The sequence below is a fragment of the Geotrypetes seraphini genome, chromosome 9 (genome assembly GCF_902459505.1).
Source record: "Geotrypetes seraphini chromosome 9, aGeoSer1.1, whole genome shotgun sequence".
In the NCBI taxonomy this organism is placed as follows: domain Eukaryota; kingdom Metazoa; phylum Chordata; class Amphibia; order Gymnophiona; family Dermophiidae; genus Geotrypetes; species Geotrypetes seraphini.
This window is the reverse complement of record NC_047092.1, coordinates 160050854-160070476: the sequence shown is the minus strand read 5'-3', so window position 1 is coordinate 160070476 and position 19623 is coordinate 160050854. Positions and strand designations below refer to the sequence as shown.

Genomic DNA, 19623 nt, shown 5'->3' with positions numbered 1-19623 from the left:
GATGTCATCAGCAACGCAGCAGAGGAATGCCCGGGCATGAGAAAGCTGCGATAGGGCCTGTGCTGCCAACAATGCGGTTTGGTATAAGGTACTGTACTGTATTTCGGTCTCACAGTCGGGGTTCAGATGGGTGGGAGAGATGAAAGGGTCAGCAGGGAAAGGGGGGGGGGGGTGCGCAGTGGCGGTGGGGATAGAAGGGATTAAAAAATGCTCCACAGGGGGATGGGAGGAAGGGTGGGATATAAGCTGCAAGGGTTCTGCTGCACAAGGGGATGGGAGGGAGGGATAGAAAGATACTGCACAAGGGGATGGATGAAAGATGCTGTACATATGAGGGGAAAAAGGAAATAGGAAGAATTGGGGTGAAGAAGAAGGGAGAGATAATCATTGTACATGAAAAAAAAATAAGACCTCCCTAAAAATAAGACCTAATGCCTTTTTTGGGCCCAAAATTAATATAAGACAAGTGTCTTATTTTCGGGGAAATATGGTATGAGCGCTGGAGCATTTACCGCTATGGTCTGCGCTAAAAACCTCTAGCACAGCTTGATAAAAGCCGGCCTTTATAAGAGCCCATTTACCAATAATAATAACTGGGTCTCCAGTCAATAGAGGTATAAAATCAATTTATATCACTGCCTCTTGGAGTGTTGAGGTTCTATTTATTTCTTTTAAAAATTATGCTGGATTGTTAACCTGTCATCAACTCTTAACTCTTTGCAAACTAATTATTAGGTGTTCACTATTTCTGACACGTTTGCCCCTCTATTTGTTGTGCTTTGCAGAAGAAATCTTTTGAGGGATAAAGCATGGCTCAGGCCTTGGGAAGTGGATTTAAGTTTTCTTGTGATTAACGTACACAGATCTTACAAGCACCCGCATTGACACAAACTGGATTGGATTTTTCTGAAAATGTAGAATGGATAGATTTATTAGAATAGTATAAAAGTCTGATTAGATGGGAGTTGCACAGTACTTTAGTGGATTACTGTAAGAAGGAGTTGATACCAAGAGGTTTGTATATGCCCAAGGACTGAAGCTTTTTCCAGATGATGCTGTAAAATTAACCACTTCAGTTTGTTATATATCTACGAGTATACTGATCTGTCCATACATTTATATTGGCTTGTAGCCCCTTGTTCACTGTAATCTATACTTTCTTTCTCCAGCTCAGCTACAGAACTGCTGGTTTCCCCTTCCTCCATCGGATTCTGAGCTTCCTCAATGAGAGAAGTAACTCGTCCATCGACATTTTCATAGGGGCCATCAAATAATGTTTAAAGTGCCAAGGAAAGCAAACTTCCCCTTTTCTCTTTCCCCAGGTAGTTTCCAGCTAGGACTGCCTCTGTTAGAATATTGATATCGCCTAAGGCTGCCAGCTGGATTCATATGCACAGGACAGGGTTGATCCAGTCCTGGGTTTACCCCAATGCATAGTCCTGCTTTACTTAGAGAATGCAATGGAGAAATCAGACATTCAAGTCTCTACATACAATGGGGTAAACACAGGACTGGATTTACCCTGTCCTGTGAATCTGGATCCAGCTGGCAGCCTTAAATATTGCCTCCCATGAGTTCTATTCCTGCCCATGTTTTCTTTGTGGTCATTAATTAGGAAAATGTGAAAATCAGCCTGTTTCTGGCCATGGCAAAAGTGCCTTTTGTGCTGCGGCTTTAGTAAAAAGGTCCTTTTGAACGCCATTTAAAAAACAGCGCTGCGTGCTATTTTTTTTACGCTGATTTTTATGGGCTTTTTAGCAGTTAGTAGGTGCTAAGCTTTAGCAAAAGGGCCCCATAGTAAATAATAAATAGTAAAATTAATAAAGGGCCCCTTTTAGAAAACCACTGTAGCAAGTCCCAGCATGGCAAATGCAATGGAGCCTACAGGAATTGAATGGAGTGCATCGCATTTGCCGCACAGGATTCACTACCATGGCATTGTTAAAGGGGTCTCTCAGCTTAATGCCAGATTAATTGTTGTTATTAATAATAAAAAATATATATTCCTTCAATATTCTGTTAACTTTACTTTAGTATTGGGGATGAAATGGTCATGTTATAAAACTCTATGCTGACATTAGGGTTTGGTTTTTTTTTAAAAAAATTTTTTAGAAGAAATATATCAAAGGTTAAAAGCTGAACAGAAATACAGAGGCTGAAATAATTGCAGCAGCTTAATGGAAATTCATGCCCTCATTAAGGGCTAGATGTAATAAAGCACATTGCCACATTAGTGTGGACTTATATGCCTTAATGCATATTATTTTCTGCAGATCTCATTTTCTCCAATGGGGCCGATTTAGACAGGTTTTTTAAACCTTGTTTTGTAGACTGCTGATGATTTTAACAATAAACATGAGCAGAAAAGTATAATGATACAAACATAAATTAATACAACATACATTTTCAATAGACCAATATCAATTCATACTATTATAATTTTTGCACTTTACTCATATTTGGGCTCCTTTTACTAACATACGAACATAAAAATACGAGTAGCAATACTGGGTCAGACCAATGGTCCATCTAGCTCAGTATCCTGTTTCCACAGTGGCCAATCCAAGTTGCAAGCACCTGTCATAAACCTAGATAGTAGCAACATTCCATGCTACTGATCCCAGGGTAAGCAGTAGTTTCCCCCCATGTGGCTCAATCTATGGACTTTTCCTCCAGGAACTTGTCCAAATCTTTTTAAAACCCAGGCTCACTAACCACTGTTACCATATAATCTGGCAACGAGTTCCAGAGCTTCACTACTGTATCTGAGTGAAAAAAACATTCCCACTTATTTGTTTTAAAAAAGTATTTCTGTGTAGTTTCATTGAGTGAACCCTAGTCCTTTTTTTAACGGTCTGCCAGCAGCTTTACATCTCTTTCCCTCACACTGGCTGTCTATTTTACTTCCCCTTATTCCCAGTCTTTCCCTAACTCTGCCCTCTTTCTCTCCCTCTTCTATACAATGTTTGCTCTTTATATCTACCCTTTCTTTTCCCTTCCATCAGTATTTCCCTCCTTTCTGTCTCTTCCCCCCAAGTATCTGCTAATTTCTCTCCCCTCTTCCATCCTGCATCTACCCCCTTCTATAGTGTTTGCCTCCTCTCCCCTTTTTCATCCAGGACTCTCTCTCCCCTTCAATGAGTATCTCTCTCCTCTGTCTCTACCCCCATTCCATAGTCTTCCCCTCTCTCCCCTTTTACTTCCCTTTTCCATCATCTCCCTCCTGTCTATCCCCTCTTCTTCTAGTCATCCTCCCCTTCCATCAATATTTTCCACTCTCTTTGTCTCTCCCCTTCCAAACAATGTCTGCTCCCTCTCACCTTCCATCCAGCATTTCACCTTTCACTTCCCCATTCCATCATCTTCCTCCTTTCTGTATCCTCCATCATCTCTCCTATCTCTCCCCTGCTCTTTCTAGAATCTGTTTTCCCACTTCTATATAAAATCTACCTCTTCTCTCCCCCCATCTCAAACCATTTCCACCAGCTTCTGTCCCTCTCTCCTACCACCCTACTTCTACGAGTGTCTACCCCCTTTCTCTCCACCCCTTTTCCATCAGCATCTGCCCCATCTCTCCCACCCAACCCACAACCACCAGCACCTGCCTCCTCTTTCTCCCAACCCACATCCACCAGCATCTGCCCCCTCTCTCTCCCCACCCCATAACCGCCTGCGTTTGCCCGCTAGCATCCCCATCACTGTTGCTGTTTTCCCAAAGCAGCAGCAGAAGTGGCACACAGAAACAAACTGGTTGTGGGACCTTCCTATACATATCTGCAGCTGCCGGCTTTGCCCCAGAAGAAGAAGGAGAGTGTGGCGTAGTGGCTAGAGCTGCAGCCTTAGCACCCTGAGGTTGTGGATTCAAACCCTGCACTGCTCCTTGTGACCTTGGGCAAGTCACCTAATCCTCCACTGTGCCAGGTACATTAGAGAGACTGTGAGCCCACCAGGACAGATAGGGAAAACACGTGAGTACCTGATATGTAACCCATTCTGAGGACAGACTAAAAAAATTGAATAAATAAGTGATAGAGAAGGTGGGCTGGCAGCCTCAAGTGTGTATGGGAAGGTCCCGCAGCTGGTTTGTTTCAGTTTGCTGCGGCTGCTTCAGGAAAGCAGCAGCAGTGACACAAGATGGAAGATTAATACTAGAGGGGTGCTGGTCCCAACTCCATCGGCTGTGCAGGAGGGCTGAACGGCTGCATGGCTTCTTGCTAAAAGGTGCATGGCTGCACGGCCATGCAGCTGAGAGGGAATATTGGTTATGCGCAGATCAGGCTATAACAATGAACATAACCTTTAGGAACGCCCATGATCCACTCATGTTCCTCCCCAGCCACACCCCCTTTTGAGATTCACGCACAAGAAATGATGTGCACCACTTTATAGAATGTACTTCTAATTAGTGCCAATTATTGTTGATTCTTAGGTATTAATGACCAATTATTGGCACCGATTGGCTTGTTAAATAATTATACCCCCTGTTTTACTAAGGTGCGCTAACCGTTTAGCGTGCTAACTGAATTAGCATGCGATAAATGCTAATGCGTCCATAGACTAACATGCATGTGTTAGCGTTTAGCGCACGCTACATCGATTAGTGCGCGCTAATCGGTTAGCGCACCTTAGTAAAACAGGGCCATAGTGTGTGTGTATACTGGCTATACACACCAATTTGTGCATGCATCTTAAGATGCCATATAAAGAATTTGGGCCAGAGTGGGTATGGCTAATGCCTTCTCTTGATGAGGCATTAAGCGCACCTGCATTTAAAGTTCTCAGCCCAACCAACCAGCTTCCTAAATTCTGAGCATGATTTTTTTTTAATGCAGCAGGAGAGAGTGGGCATCTCTCCTGCTGCTAGGGGTCGCGGCCAGGATGTTAGGGAAGGGGTGTTGTGATGCAGCGGAACGGGCATCTCTCCCGCCGCATCACAACACAGATGGGTTTTCTAGCAGTCTCTGACACTGACTGGCACCCCTGGACTAGTCGCTTTTTTTAGTCGCCAAAAGCTGATGCCGCTTTTTTTAAAATGGCTTGGCATTTTTTTAAGAATCCACCGGAGGGCTCATTTCAATGCTGAAGAGCCCATCGTCAGTGTCGGAGACTGCTACGCTAAACCTCGCTCATCATGGAGATAATCAGTTTTGATAATCCGCCGCTAAACTGCGTACAGGCTAAACCGCCGGAAAACAGTTTAGCGACAGCATTAAACTTTTGAGAATCTTGCCCTAAGTGTCTAGATACAAATGTAGGTTAATTTAGCTTTTGTTGTGCATGTTTTGCATCTGTGCACAACAAAAGAATCTATTTTTCTATTTCACACTTGTGCCCATTTATCTCTATTTAAACTATGATGGAAAAGAATTCTGTAAGTGAGCATTCTGCTGATTTTAAAGCCTTTGGTAAAGGTCATAGATTATTATACCTTTAGGTTAGTGTCAGATTGTTTCCATCCATAGCACTGCCTGAAGCAGATATTCTCTTCTGAGAGATTTAAGATTGTGCAGAACAAATGGAAACAATTTATCAAAATTAAATGAGACTTTTATGGCACTTACCACCTTTTAGTGTTTATCCCCCTAGCTATCTGTGGTTCAATATATATGTATTTCTTTAAATATTAAGTGACATAAATGTGTTTACATATTCCCATTCATTGCTTTCTTCTAAAATTGGAACTTAGCAATATTTACAACCAAAAGATATTCAAATATTCTGAATGAGGTCAGCGACAAAGCTATCTTTTTTACATTTTCCTAATGAGAAATGTTTGAAATATGAGAATATATTTATGACATCTTTTGCTTATCAAGATGTATTGATATGGAATAATTTACCCTTTGAATTATGGACTAAAAAAATGAAAAGAAAGAAAAAAAGATCTCAAATTGATTATTTGTTTTGCTGAAAGTTTAGAAATATTTTAGGGGTCCTTTTACTAAGCTATGGCAAGCGTTATCATGTCCTTACCACAGCTTAAAGGGCTTAACCACAGGAGGTCCTGAGGTACTATGAGATTAGTATGCACAAAAAGTGTGCTAAAAAATATTTTTATTTTTACGGCAGAGGAGGCATGTTGGGGGAGGGTGCCGGAAATGATCAGTTAATACAACATGCACTTAGGCCCTCTTTTACTAAGCCGCGGTAGAGGTTTGTACCGCAGCCTGCAGCGCTAAATGCTCTGACACGCAAAGGAATTCTATCAGTGTCAGAGCAGCATTGAGCGCTCTGGGCCACGGTACAAAACGCTACGTGGCTTAGTAAAAGGGGGTGTTAGTACATAATTAACATTAGTCCTTCCTTACTGGCTATAAAAGTAGGTGAAAGTGCTCACATGCTAATTTGATTTAATGGCAGCATGCTAATGGCAACTTTAGCGCATGACCATTATCATTTTTATGGGAAATTGGCCATTTTAATTCTGTGGTAGAAAGTAGCCTTAGCAAGTAGGACAAGGGTGAGCTAAGGCCACTTTTCCCCATACCTTTATAAAAGGACTCCTTAATGTATACCTATTGTTTTAATATGGATGCATTTGCACTCACAAATGTTTTGGATTCTCAGGAAACTTATCAAAAATGTACTTTGTGATCCCTGTGAAGTTATATAAAAAAAAAAAAAGAGGAAAGCTATAACACTTACAGCAGACCTAAAATGTATGATAAATAACATGACATCTTGTTCTTTTTATGTTTAGTGTATAAATGTATTTATTCAAGATCACTATTAACGTAATGTTATTTATCATAGTTTTTAGTACCTTGTAGTCCCTGAAACTTGGATCCTAGTCGGGACCATTTTCATACTGTATTCAAGGACTTGTATTTGGACTATTTACATTACACTAGTGATTTCTATTTCGCCATTACTTCTAAATAAAGTACATGTAACTGGAGGTTGGTGTTGACTTCTCCTGTGTCTCTTCTTTTGTTGTTCATTTTTTTTTATAATTTTTTTTTTTAATTCTTTATTCATTTTAAAACTGACAAACAAGTGATTAATATTAAAACATTACATTACTAAAAAAAATATAAATTTTAACATTTGACAATCGTTTCAAGTCAAAAGAAAGAAAAAAATACAATTGTAAAATGAAATTCCAAATTACATACATATTTCCTTATTACATAGTATTGATAGTCCTCTATAAATCTGGGACATAGCTGAGTATAACTGAAATTTAACTAAAGGAAATGTTCTGCTTCATTTCGAGGCTTGTCATCGTCTCTCTTTGTTGTCCAGAAAGAGGAGGACAAATCGAGAGATCCGGGTTTTACTTCCATTGCTTTCAATAGTTGCTAATACATGGAAAATATTTTAGCAGCTTTCTAACAAAGAGTGAGAAGAATAACGAAGATCTATTCAAACACGGCAGATTTTTTTTCCGCGCCACTTTCCCGTCGCGGCTCAGGCTTCTAATTATTAGACAATTCGCCTCGCGCGTTTATACGCCCGCTTAAACTCACTAAGAGCCCGCCTTCTTCTGTGACGTCACCAGAAGCATGTGGAAGCGTCGGTGGCGACCGGCGCGCAGGAGGTTTGCGGTTATGGTGCGCATGCCCCAGGACCAGGATGAAGAGGAAGTTTAAAAAAAAAACAACTTCCTCTAGGCCGCCCAGCCGGCACCGGCAAAGCTCCGAGGTGGCAGCCATCGGTTGCTACTTCAAGGTGTCACGGTTGCGGCTAAACGGCGGCTCGAGTATGAGTTCAGAACAGTGGAGAGGTCGCGGCAGGGGCCGGGGTCGGGGTCGCGGTAGCCACGGCAAGTCCTCGCAGCAGGGGGACGATGGCGGCGGAGGCCAGCGCGAGCGGCATCCTGCCCACCTGAAGGGCCGAGAGATCGGACTATGGTACGCCAAGAAAAACTCCAACCGCAGCCGAGATATGGACCGGATGCAGGTGAAGTGACCTTTCTGTCTCCGAGGCTTACTCGTTCCCCCTCATCACTGCACTTGCATAGAAAAACACCTTTAAGAAACTCTTTATTTGTGTGCTGTGGGTAGAGGTTAATAAATAGTTCTACAGCTTTAGACTAATAAATAAACTGTAGGCCGTGGAGTTTTTTTTGTTTTAAGGCGGGGGGGGAGGGGGATAGTGGGACGTAAATATCCTTTCGTCAATTAATCCAGTTGTTTTCATGCTATTTTTTTTAACTGTAAACTGGATGTTCTAAGAAAATAATAATGAAATTAAAAAAAAATTGCAAATGAAAATTGTTTGGTTTGTATTATACCTATTTAGTAGTAGATAAAGGATTTAAACTAAGATATAGTAGCTTTCCTTTGAGTACAATAGTAAACCTAGCCTTCAGTAGCAGGGAAATATTTAAAAAGGTCTTATTGTTCTGTAACATCTTTTAATTATTGGACGGTATATAAACTGTTATTATTATTATTGTGCTAAATAATGGTACATTAATGTGTTAGCACCTTTTAATAAATCTAGTTTTAAATTTGTACTGTGACAGTGAAGGATTAAGGAGCCCTTTTACTACTAAATGGGCTAAAAAAATAAAGTTATTATTATTACCTTACTTGGACCTTTCCCATGTGCTAAGCCCATTTTTAAGCTTGGCTGTTAAAGAGTGCTTTTTTTGTTCAGTTTGTTGCATTTCTTGTCATGCACTAATATTAGCAGTAATGACCAGCCATTTAAAAAAAGTTAATGCAGGAATACTTACTATCTCCTATTTAGGTGGCATTAAGGGTGCCTGCATTATGGACTTGCTAACCAGTTAGCATGGTGGTGGTGATAGCATGGTAGCTGGCTAGTGCATTCACGCCCATTCTCCATCCCTGATAAGCTCCTCACCCCCAATAAATATTGGGTGCTTAGCATATGCAGATAGAAATAATGCAGAATGTTTTAGCACGTCCTGCATAAGACACATTTTCGTGCCTAACATAGCTTAATAAAAGGGCCCTTAATTGAATTGCCAAGTTACAAGAAGCAACAGTGGATATGAACCTTGGTTTCCATGGAACTTAGCATACTGCTTTAATCATTATGGTTACTCTTCTATGCCAAGCAGTTTTAAACAAAAATAAGCCATGCATATACTGAAACTATCAAAACCACGGTTAAAAATATCAGGCCTGCCTATGCTTAGTAAAGTTTTGTGTTTTACCATGGTCACTTCATGCAGGTCTCCCCCTATATGCCTTCTTTGGAAGCCTGATACAATGTTTCAACTCTATGGGCGGCTACTGAGTGCTTTCTTAGAAACAAAGGCTGTTTAGTGTCTTAATTTCAGTTCACCTCATTGCCTTTTGGAAGCCTATTGCAGTCATAGCACTGCTTTGAGTAGGTTATCTTGGTTATCCTCCATGGCCTATATAACTACTAATTATGCTTCAGTTATCCCTTCACTTTTTGCAAATAAGGATCTTCTGTGTATATTTCCTTCCTTCAGTAGGGATAATCAAAGCTTTACTCAACTTTGCTAGTGATACCTGATCCGTGTGGTAGTTGGTAGGGAGCAACTATAAAAGGGGAATGCTTCCACCAGCCAAGGTGTCAGAGGGTAGGTCCCTTGGCTGAAAAAACACTGGTATCATTCCCAATTTCAGGTTATAAAATAAATTGGAGTAAATCAGAAGTCCTTCCACTTAATGTTTATTGTACAAAAGGATTATTTGATACATTTTCTTTTGTCTGGAAAGATGAAGGAATAAAATATTTGGGTATCTGGATTAAAAATACATTAGAAGAGACAATAAAAGTAATTGAACAACATATATTACAGAAGGTTACAGAATTATGTGAGCAATGGAATCCTTTACATATTTCATGGTGGGGAAGAGTTCAAACAGTTAAAATAATGATTTCACCTGTGGTTTGTTACTAAAAAATAATTTTTAAAAAAAATTATACTTAGCTTTTAGTAATCTTGTAAAATGCAGTTGGGTAAGGTACATGTTGCTCCAACATGTTTCGTCTTATGGCCTTTTCAAGGAAGTCCCCTACAAAAAAAGATCATGATTAGCAGGAATGCTAAAATCAAGAATATCAGATCCAAGATGGCCGCATGAGAGGTTGTTTGAGTTTCACTCTCCCTGAAGCTCCTTAAAATCTCCGTGTACTTCTAAATCTTTTACCTGTTTTGAACAATGCCGAAGAGGAGGGGACACAGCGCTGCTGGAGCCTCGCAGCGCTCCAGAACGGCTGTCTTCGGGAATATAGAGGAGCTGATGCGGAGAATGCAGGGCACGCCGGCGGCTTTGGGGAGTTCCCCGCGGGAGACGCACAGTGGAGGCGCGTCTGTGTCGCTCTCCATGGGGCCGGAGACATCGTTGAGCCCCGAAGCAAGAGCACCTCCCCCACGCCCTCAGTCAAACAGTTCCCTGCGAGAGGAGGTACTTCCTGAGGTCGGAGTTCACCTCCTCCCGGAGGCTAAGGAGAACAACGGGGGAACTGTGTTGCAGGACTCCCTGCCGGTGCAGAGGAGTCTGAGCGAGGAAACTGAGGAGGAAGCGCTGGGGGATGAGAAGAATTCGACAGACTGCCGTTGAAGACAAGTTGCCAGAGGGTGAGCTAATTAAATTAAAATCACAAACTTTTCAACTTGAGAAGCCCCGAGAGGTTACATTAGATTCTCTGTGGGATCTTGTGGCCAATTTGGCAAGATCTATTAACCCACAACTACAACAACTAGAAAAGAATCTTAATAACCATGAGACTGAGATTAAAAACTTAAAGACTGGATTAGAGGACTCAAAAACTTCAGTACAGAATGTCTGTCAAGAATTAAGTCTCCCAACAAATTACTGAGACATTAATTAAAGACAATATTAACCTAAGAAGGAAGATGGAGGCAATGGAAAATTTTTCTCGTAATAATAACCTCAGACTGATAAATTTCCCTAGGGTTTCTATGATAGCCCCAAGGGAAATGCTGAAACGTTATATGATGGAAGTATTGGAACTTCCTGAAGAGTCGTTACCACCATTTACACAGGTCTATTACCTTCCAAATAAGACTCAAGACCAACAACAACAACAACAGAAAATGGGACCTGATTTAATGAACATATCTAATATTTTGGAAATGTCTGATAGAGAATTAGTGACCCCAGCCACTTTACTTTTGACAGTAGCTCTCGCACCAGATAAAAACTGGTTGCTGAGACTTTTCTTTAAAAATAAACAAAAATAATTTTTAGGTTGTAAAATTCAGATGTTCCCAGACTTGGCTAGGGACACACAGAGAAGGAGATGAGAATTCTTGTTAAGGAAACCTGGTGTTATATCTCTGGGGGCGACTTTTTACTTGCGACATCCATGCAAATGTGTTATTAATTATCATTCTCATAAATATGTTTTCTTTGAGCCATCTCAACTGACAACCTTTCTTTCAACTGCATCTCTGGAGAAAGAAAGTGCTTAGTTTAAGAAGGGTGCTTTAATCTCATTCAACTAGTTATTACTTGGTTTATATATAATTACTTTGATTCGCCTACTTCCCCTCTTGGATCTTATTGAGGACTTGAGTAGAAATTTATGCTTACATTTGATATTTCTTTATATATGTTTTCAATTGTATTAATTTCATGCTGAATTTCCTTTCTGTACAAGTTTTATGCTTGATTATATTGAAAAATTCAATAAATATTAAATAATAAAAAAAAATAAAATCAAGAATATCATCCTGTTCTGTTAGTAAATGTTGCCTATGTAAATAGTGATTCCATTAGTTTCTTAACATTGCTTACCTCAACTTTTTTTGTACTGCCATCCCGACTCGTGTTAAAACATTAAGATAGCTGTGGTGACTTTTTGCGATCTTATATTTTCCCACTGCCGGTCAGCTGATTAAGCCCAGCCAATGATATTTCATATTAAAGACATCCACTCGATTTCTTGATTAAGCCCAAACGGAACTACTGTATTGATCTTAAAAATCCACTTCTGTTCTCTGAAGTTCAATATTTCATCAAATTGGCCACTACATCAATTGCCTTCATGCAAATCATATAGAATTCCCCTCCTGGATGACCTCCAGCACAATTTCCAGCCGTTTGGCCTGGTTACCGGTAGCCTCGGTCAGCAGAGGTGAGTTAGTAGAAATGTCTGCAGAAGGAGTTCGTTCTGGGGAAACTACCGCTTCTTGCTATGACATGCACTAGAGCATGGTAAGTTGTTTTGTAGGCCTTGACGTTTTGTTGAGAGGGTCAGTAGGCTTGGTGAGTTTCTTTGGGTCCTGCTGTAGAGGCATACCCAAAGACTATGAATGTCATTAACGAAAGAGAGAAAATAAAACTTTTTGAGTTCCCATTGTGAAAACAACAAAATTGGGTTGAAACATCAGGAGAGCTTTTTAGCATGTACTCATTGTTCAGCTGCTATCACGTGACCTTTGCCCATGCTTATTTCTTGCCTTGGCACTATGTAATGCTGTATAGGGAAAAAATATTTTTATCATTTTCACATTACTCGAGTAAAGAAGGCTTATTTATCAGGAACCATTCATAACTGTGATTACCAACCATGAAAGATTTTTAAAGATGTTTTCTAAGATAAAATGTTTCTACAATATGGATTGAGTATTTTTCTACCTTCTTTTAATACGTGGGGAGGCATAATCAAAACATACGTCTAAGTACGATTTGGACGTAGGGTGCTAGTTGCCCAAAGTTGGCAGCAGGAAAATGTCCATTCTCGAAAAGTACATCTAAATTTTATTTTTTTACGAAAATCGTCTATCTGGATGTCTAGATGTTTGATTGTCCAGACCGCCACCACATTCTCAACCAAAAATCCGTCCAAGTCCCAAACACCCAGAACAAGACCTTTTGGATGTGGAAGGGGCCAGCATTTTGATAGACTGTCCACCCAGACATGGCAACAGAGCAGTGGGGCACCTTACAGGGCACTGCTGTGAACTTCACAAAAAGGATGCCACATAAACATCTCACCAGAACTCCCTTATAGATTATGGTGAGCCCCCAGAACAGCCTCAAACCCCTCTATACCCACTTGTCTACAACCCCAGTAGCCCTTATTGCTGCAGTTGCTACCTATATGGTAGTAGAGTAGAGTTTGGGGGGGGGGTGTTTAGTGGGTGCACATGTTCCACCATAAATGTAGTGGTTAGAGTGGCTTATGGACCTGAGTCCTCCTTTCTATGGTTCACTAGCCCACCTCCCAGGCTATTTAAGAGACCTGTGTACAGCTCTACTACTACTATTTATTATTTCTATAGCGCTGAAAGGTGTACGCAGCGCTGTACATTCTACTAGGCTTTCCTTTACTAGATGCTGATGTTCTGGAGACTGGTATATATGTTTTTATTCCGATCTTTGCGGGAGTGAGAGAGGGTCTGTGACCACTGGGGGAGTGTACTTTGGATACCATTTGGGCACTTAATACCTGTTTTTACATTGTCTAAGTCACAACATGTAAGTTCCGTCCAGGAATTCTCGTAAAACCTTCAATTATCCCTGCAGGATGACTGAGTCTATGTCAGCCCACATCCCACCTAACCACTCCTTCAGATACGCCCTTTTAGTTCTGGTCGCACAGTGGCATTTAGAAGCCTAAAATGTCCCTGGATACTTCTAAAAAATAGGTTTGCTTATTGACATTTGGACGACCTATCCTTTAGGTCATTCAAATGCTGACTTGGGCGGGTTTTAGATGTGTTTACGTTTCGATGAGCCCCATATGCTTTTGCTAATTACCTTTTCATAACAGGTCTGAGATCTTTAGAGTTTCCTGTTGTGATGGAAGTCATCTTCCATTAAGCACCATTATTCAAGGTTTGGGGAGATATCTGGCTTCATCCTTGGAGATGAATTTGCAGATTAAGCATGATGAAAGTTACTTTATTCCATAGATTATGACAGCCCTATATGTCTCTCTGTCCTATTCATAATTGTAATTCTCCCCTAACCCATTATTTCTAAATGTACACCTGTCTATGTCACATATAACGTATAACCCTGATTTTAAACCTACGTATGCCACTTAGAAATATGATAAGTGGGTTAACAAATTTTAATAAACTTGAAACTTGATTAGAGTCTTACCTGAGACTCTTCAGAAAATTGTTCACTTCCAAAGAGGAATATAAGTACACTTCCCCCTCCGTATTCGCGTTGGTTAGGGGCAGAGCCTGCCCGCGAATATTAAAAAACCGCAAATAATATTTGGGCCGGTTCTGCCCCTAACCCCTGAAAGCCCCCCCCCACTTTAAGCCTTACCTGGTGGTCTAGCGGGTTTTCAGGCAGGAGCGATCTTACCACGCTCTTGCCCTGTGCAGATCGCTCACGGGAAATGGCTGCCTTGAGCTCCCGTACTCTCTTGAGCCATTTCCTGTGAGCGATCTGCACGGGGCAGGAGCATGGAAAGACCGCTCCTGCCCTGAAAACCCGCTAGACCACCAGGTAGGGGGGGGGGGAGGCTTACAGGGCTTAAAATAGCCTGAGAAATGAAAATGCATTTTTGATTTAAAACCGCGAATAAGCGAATCCGTAAATATGGAATTTGCAAATACGGAGGGGGAAGTGTAGACTCAGATTATTTCAAAATACTGATATAATTTTGAAGGATGGTATATTAAGTATCAAATGAATAAGCTGTAGGCTGAAGTCTTCTCAAACTTGAGTGGGAGTAGTTTAACATTTTTAAGGCGCTAGTCTTGAAATATCAGATCCTATTGAATTACAATTTCCCCATTCAGGGAATGCAATTTTTTTAAATACGTAATTTTAAAATTACTCAAATTGATCTTTTATTGCAAGTAGAATGTATTTATAGCATACTATCAGTGCCCCCCTCTTACCTCATAGTAATGTTGCCTTTTGATATTCATAATTCTGTTATTGATGTATTTGTTTACAATTAACATTTTAACTTTTCTTGTTTAATCAGAGAGCAGTTGTTCAAATGGACGAATCTAGAGAAGAGCACATTACGCAGCTGTTGAACTCGGTCCAGAGTAAAAGTGATGACAGAGAAGTATCCTGGCGTACTCCTGGAAATACATGGTACGGTCATCTGTTTTTCCCACATCTACAGGTTGTTCTTTTGAAGTTGAAAATTATGCATAATTTCTCTTATTTATCTGCATTATCTAAAATGAAGCCAGATGTCGTCTTTAATGTTCCTTGAAATGTAGAAGAAAATGTGTATTTTTTTAAATTTTATTTTTAAAATCTGTAGTTCAGAATTGTAGTAAGATACTCAATTAGATGTGGACAATTGTAATTAGATATTTACTTTAAGATATTTGAAGTGATAAGCATATATAGTGACAATTGTAATTAGTCATGTTTAACACACTTGTGAAACTTAGGACAGTAGAACATTAAGCTGAGTCAGAGCTTAATCATGTATTTTAAGGTTGCTCTCATGTTTTACCTGAGAGCTCTTTCCCCAACCCTCAAGAGAGAACTTCCAGTTCCCTGGACGTCTGTTGAAGCATTGTTGATTTTCTTGTAGTTCATATTTCCACAAGAATCTCATTCACCAAAATAAATTGTTTATTGGAGAACCCTGTAGCTTTATCTTATGATACAATTCTATTTGGTATGTCAGTGAGAACAAAGAGCCAAATTTCATCAAACAATAATAAACTTTTATTGATTATGACAGGAGTCGCCATACAACATATCACAAAAAATTGGAAGAATTGCAGCAGACTTACAGTTTTTGGTGGAATTCGTTATGCCACATTTGTAAAATGGAAAGAACAGTAGCAATACAAAAAGGGAATTATAAGAAATTTAAAGAGATTTGGGGGCCATTAACAAATTATAGTAATGAATAGATACCATTTTCCCATTATAAGTACAATGCAAATGATAGGGTGGGAAGGGAGGGTGGAATTCTGAATTATATTAAATGTTTAGATCAGTAGAAAATAATTTTTTAAAGGATATATTTGATTGCATATGATATGGTAGGGATGGGAGGGAAGGGGTTAAATTTTATGTATTAATTTTAAATATGAAAGAAATTCAAGTGATGTATTCAATTTCAATTGTTATTTATTGATGCACTTGTTGTGAGATGTAAAAATGAATAAAGATTTATAAAAAAAAGAATCTCATTCACATATATAGTCATGTGAAAAAATTAAAGACGCCCCTTGAAATATTCAGTTCTTTTTAAAGAAATGTTAAATCTTCTTTTTATTTATCTCTAGAAAAGAAAGTGATGTAATTGCAGGTGGTCAGCAAAAGTTTTCCTTGATTTTCTCATGAAACAAAAGATATCCACAAAAATGTGTATTCTAACTGAGGAATAAATTAGGACACCCTAATAGCTAGTGTTTTACCCCCTTTGGCTGAAATAGCTGCAGTAAGATGCTGCTTTTAGCCATCTACCAGTCTCTGACATCAGTCTGAGGAAAGTTTGGCCCACTCCTCAATGCAGAATTCTTTCAGCTGTGAGATATTTGAGGGGTTTCTTGCATGTACAGGCCATTTCAAATCACTCCACAGCATCTCAATGGGATTAAGATCAGGGCTTTGGCTTGGCCACTCCAGGACTCTCTATTTCTTAGTTTTCAGCCAGTCCTTGGTGGACTTACTAGTATGTTTTGGGTTATTGTCATGTTATAGGGCCCAATTCTGCCTCAGCTTTAATTTTCTTACAGATGGTCTCGCATATTCCTCAAGTACCCTCTGATACATAGTAAAATTCATGGTGGATTCTATGATGTTGAGCTGGCCAGGTCCTGCTGCAACAAAGCATCCCTAAACCATGACACTTCCACCTCCATGCTTCACAGTTGGTATGAGGTTCTTTTCCTGGAATGTTGTATTTGGTGTACACCAAACATGTCTTCTTTTCTGGTATCCAAATAATTCAATTTTAGACTTATCTGTCATAGAACCAAGAGCGGATGGAAAGAGACAAGGGGAATTGCAAGTGATCAACACCTGGATGAGACGATGGTGCGATGAGGAAGGCTTTGACTTCGTGTGCAACTGGATGGCGTTCTGGGGAAAAAGCAAGTACTACAGAAAGGACGGACTACACCTCAACAAGGAAGGAGCAAAAGTATTGGCAGGCAACATAAAGAAGGCCATTGAGAAGGCTTTAAACTAAAAGACAGGGGAAAGCCGACAGTCGACCACCAGTCGATGGTCCGGGCGACAGGATGCCCCGAAGAAGGAACCAGGGAAGAAAAGGGTACATCAAGGAAGACAAACAAATTGCAGACAGACTAAATTCCTTCTTTGCGTCCGTCTTTACGAAGGAGGACACCACAACAATACCAGAAGCGGTGGAAGTGTTTAAAGGAGTAATAGTAGAAGTGGACTTGGACCAGATATGCTACCAGATCGACAAACTTAAAAGTAACAAATCCCCTGGACCAGATGGAATTCACCCGAGAGTCTTAAAAGAATTGAAGGTTGAAATCGGAGAGCTATTGCAAAAACCTGCCAATTAGAACTGGACAGATACTGGATGACTGTAAGATAACGAATGTCACGCCAATTTTCAAAAAAGGATCGAGAGGAGAACCAGGAACTACAGACCTGTGGGCCTTGCATCTGTCCCTGGAAAGATGGTTGAAGCACTGATTAAAGATAGCATAGTCCGGCACTTGGATAAACACGACCTGATGAAAGCCAGTCATCATGGCTTCAGGAAAGGGAAATCATGTTTAACGGATTTACTTCAATTTTTTGAGACCGTGAATGAACAAATTGATAGTGGAGAAACAGTGGACATAATTTACTTAAACTTCCAGAAAGCGTTCGACAAAGTTCCACACGAAAGACTTCTCAGGAAACTACAAAGCCATGGAATAGAGGGGGATATACAAAGATGGATAGGCAAATGGCTGGAGAACAGAAAACAGAGAGTGAGCATAAATGGGAGGTCCTCCGACTGGGAGAAAGTGACTAGCGATGTATCCCAGGCTCGGTATTTGGGCTGATCCTTTTTAATATTTATATCAATGACCTAAAAGAAGAAACATCCAGTGAGATCATCAAGTTTGCAGACGACACAAAGCTATGCCGGGCAATCAGATCGCAGAAGGATAGCGAGGAACTTCAGAGCGACTTGTGTCAGTTAGAGAAATGGGCAGAGACATGGCAGATGAAGTTTAATGTGGAGAAATGCAAAGTAATGCATTTAGGCAGAAAGAATAAGGAACACAAGTATAGAATGTCAGGTGCAACTCTGGATAAGAGTGAACAAGAAAAGGACCTGGGTGTACTGATAGATAGGACCCTGAAACCGTCAGCACAATGTGTGGCGGCGGCAAAGAAAGCAAATAGAATGTTGGGCATGATAAAGAAGGGAATCGCGAGTAGATCGGAGAGGGTCATAATGCTGCTTTATAGAGCAATGGTCAGACCCCACTTGGAATACTGCATCCAACATTGGTCTCCCAACCTAAAGAAGGATATAAAATTGCTGGAGAGGGTGCAGAGATGAGCAACAAAGCTAGTAAAAGGTATGGAGAAACTGGAATACGAGGATCGACTTAAGAGACTGGGATTGCTCTCCCTTGAGAAAAGGAGACTGCGAGGGGATATGATAGAGACCTTCAAAATGCTGAAAGGAATCGACAAAATAGAGCAGAAAAAATTATTTGCATTGTCCAATTTGACATGGACAAGAGGACACGAAATGAAGATAAGGGGGGACAAGTTCAGGACAAATATCAGGAAGTTCTGCTTCACGCAGAGAGTGGTTGACACCTGGAATGCTCTCCCAGAGGAGGATATTGTGGAATCGACCGTCCTAGGATTCAAAAGCAAACTAGATGCACATCTCATTAGGAGAGGCATAGAAGGATATGGGTGACTAAAAATTATATAAACTAAATAACCAACCCCCAGTGGTACTTAGCAGAAACTTATACTCATGTATCCAATAATAACCACTTAATACTAATATACTTTGTATCACACTGAGGCCTCAGTTTCGGAGCATACGCGAAGTCCTATCACGGACTAGACGATCAGCGTATTCCAGGCTCCACACTCCAGTCATAGGCCTCTTAGCTGCACTAGTCTAACAACTTCTATTTTATCAAAAAAATCTTTAATACTTTTTATCTTTTTTTCTTCTTTTTTTCTTTACTTATTTTCAAAACAGCACTATTTTTCTAATTTAAAAATTTTTTCTCTAGGTACATCCTAAAATATTCATACTCGATGTATCTTCAAGTGCAATGCAAAGCATCCTAATTTTTAGCAGGCAGACAGATCACTTATCTTAAATGGAGACTTGAATGTTAAAGCCTTAGCCTTCATTTATCTAAGCCGACGCGGCCAGCGTTTCGTGGAAACAATTACACTCCACTGCGTCAGGGCCACTAGCCACAGGCATTAAGGCATAGCGTGCTTTTAGACCTGTCGTTCTAGTCCGTGATAGGACTTCGCGTATGCTCCGAATCTGAGGCCTCAGTGTGATACAAAGTATATTAGTATTAAGTGGTTATTATTGGATACATGACTAAAAATTATGCCAGGTGTACACCTGGCTGGGCCTCCGCGTGTGTGGATCGCCGGACTTGATGGACCGAAGGTCTGATCTGGAGATGGCGCTTCTTATGTTCTCTCTGGCAAACTTCAGTCTGGCCTTGATGCTCTCTTAGAGAGCAAAGGTTTCCTCCTTGCACACCTCCCATGCAAGTTAAATTTGTGCAGT

The 19623-nt window shown here is 40.4% G+C and overlaps 1 protein-coding gene across 1 annotated transcript in view; it reads left to right on the top strand.

Moving 5' to 3' along the window:
- Nucleotides 1–7512: 7512 nt before the first annotated feature.
- The window catches only part of DHX36 (DEAH-box helicase 36), a 145072-nt gene continuing 132961 nt past the window's right edge, over nt 7513–19623 (top strand). The window contains exons 1-2 of the mRNA XM_033958607.1: nt 7513–7902; nt 14875–14990. Of these exons, the coding sequence (XP_033814498.1) occupies nt 7576–7902; nt 14875–14990 (443 nt within the window). The 5' untranslated portion in view covers nt 7513–7575. The remainder of the gene's footprint in view (nt 7903–14874; nt 14991–19623) is intronic.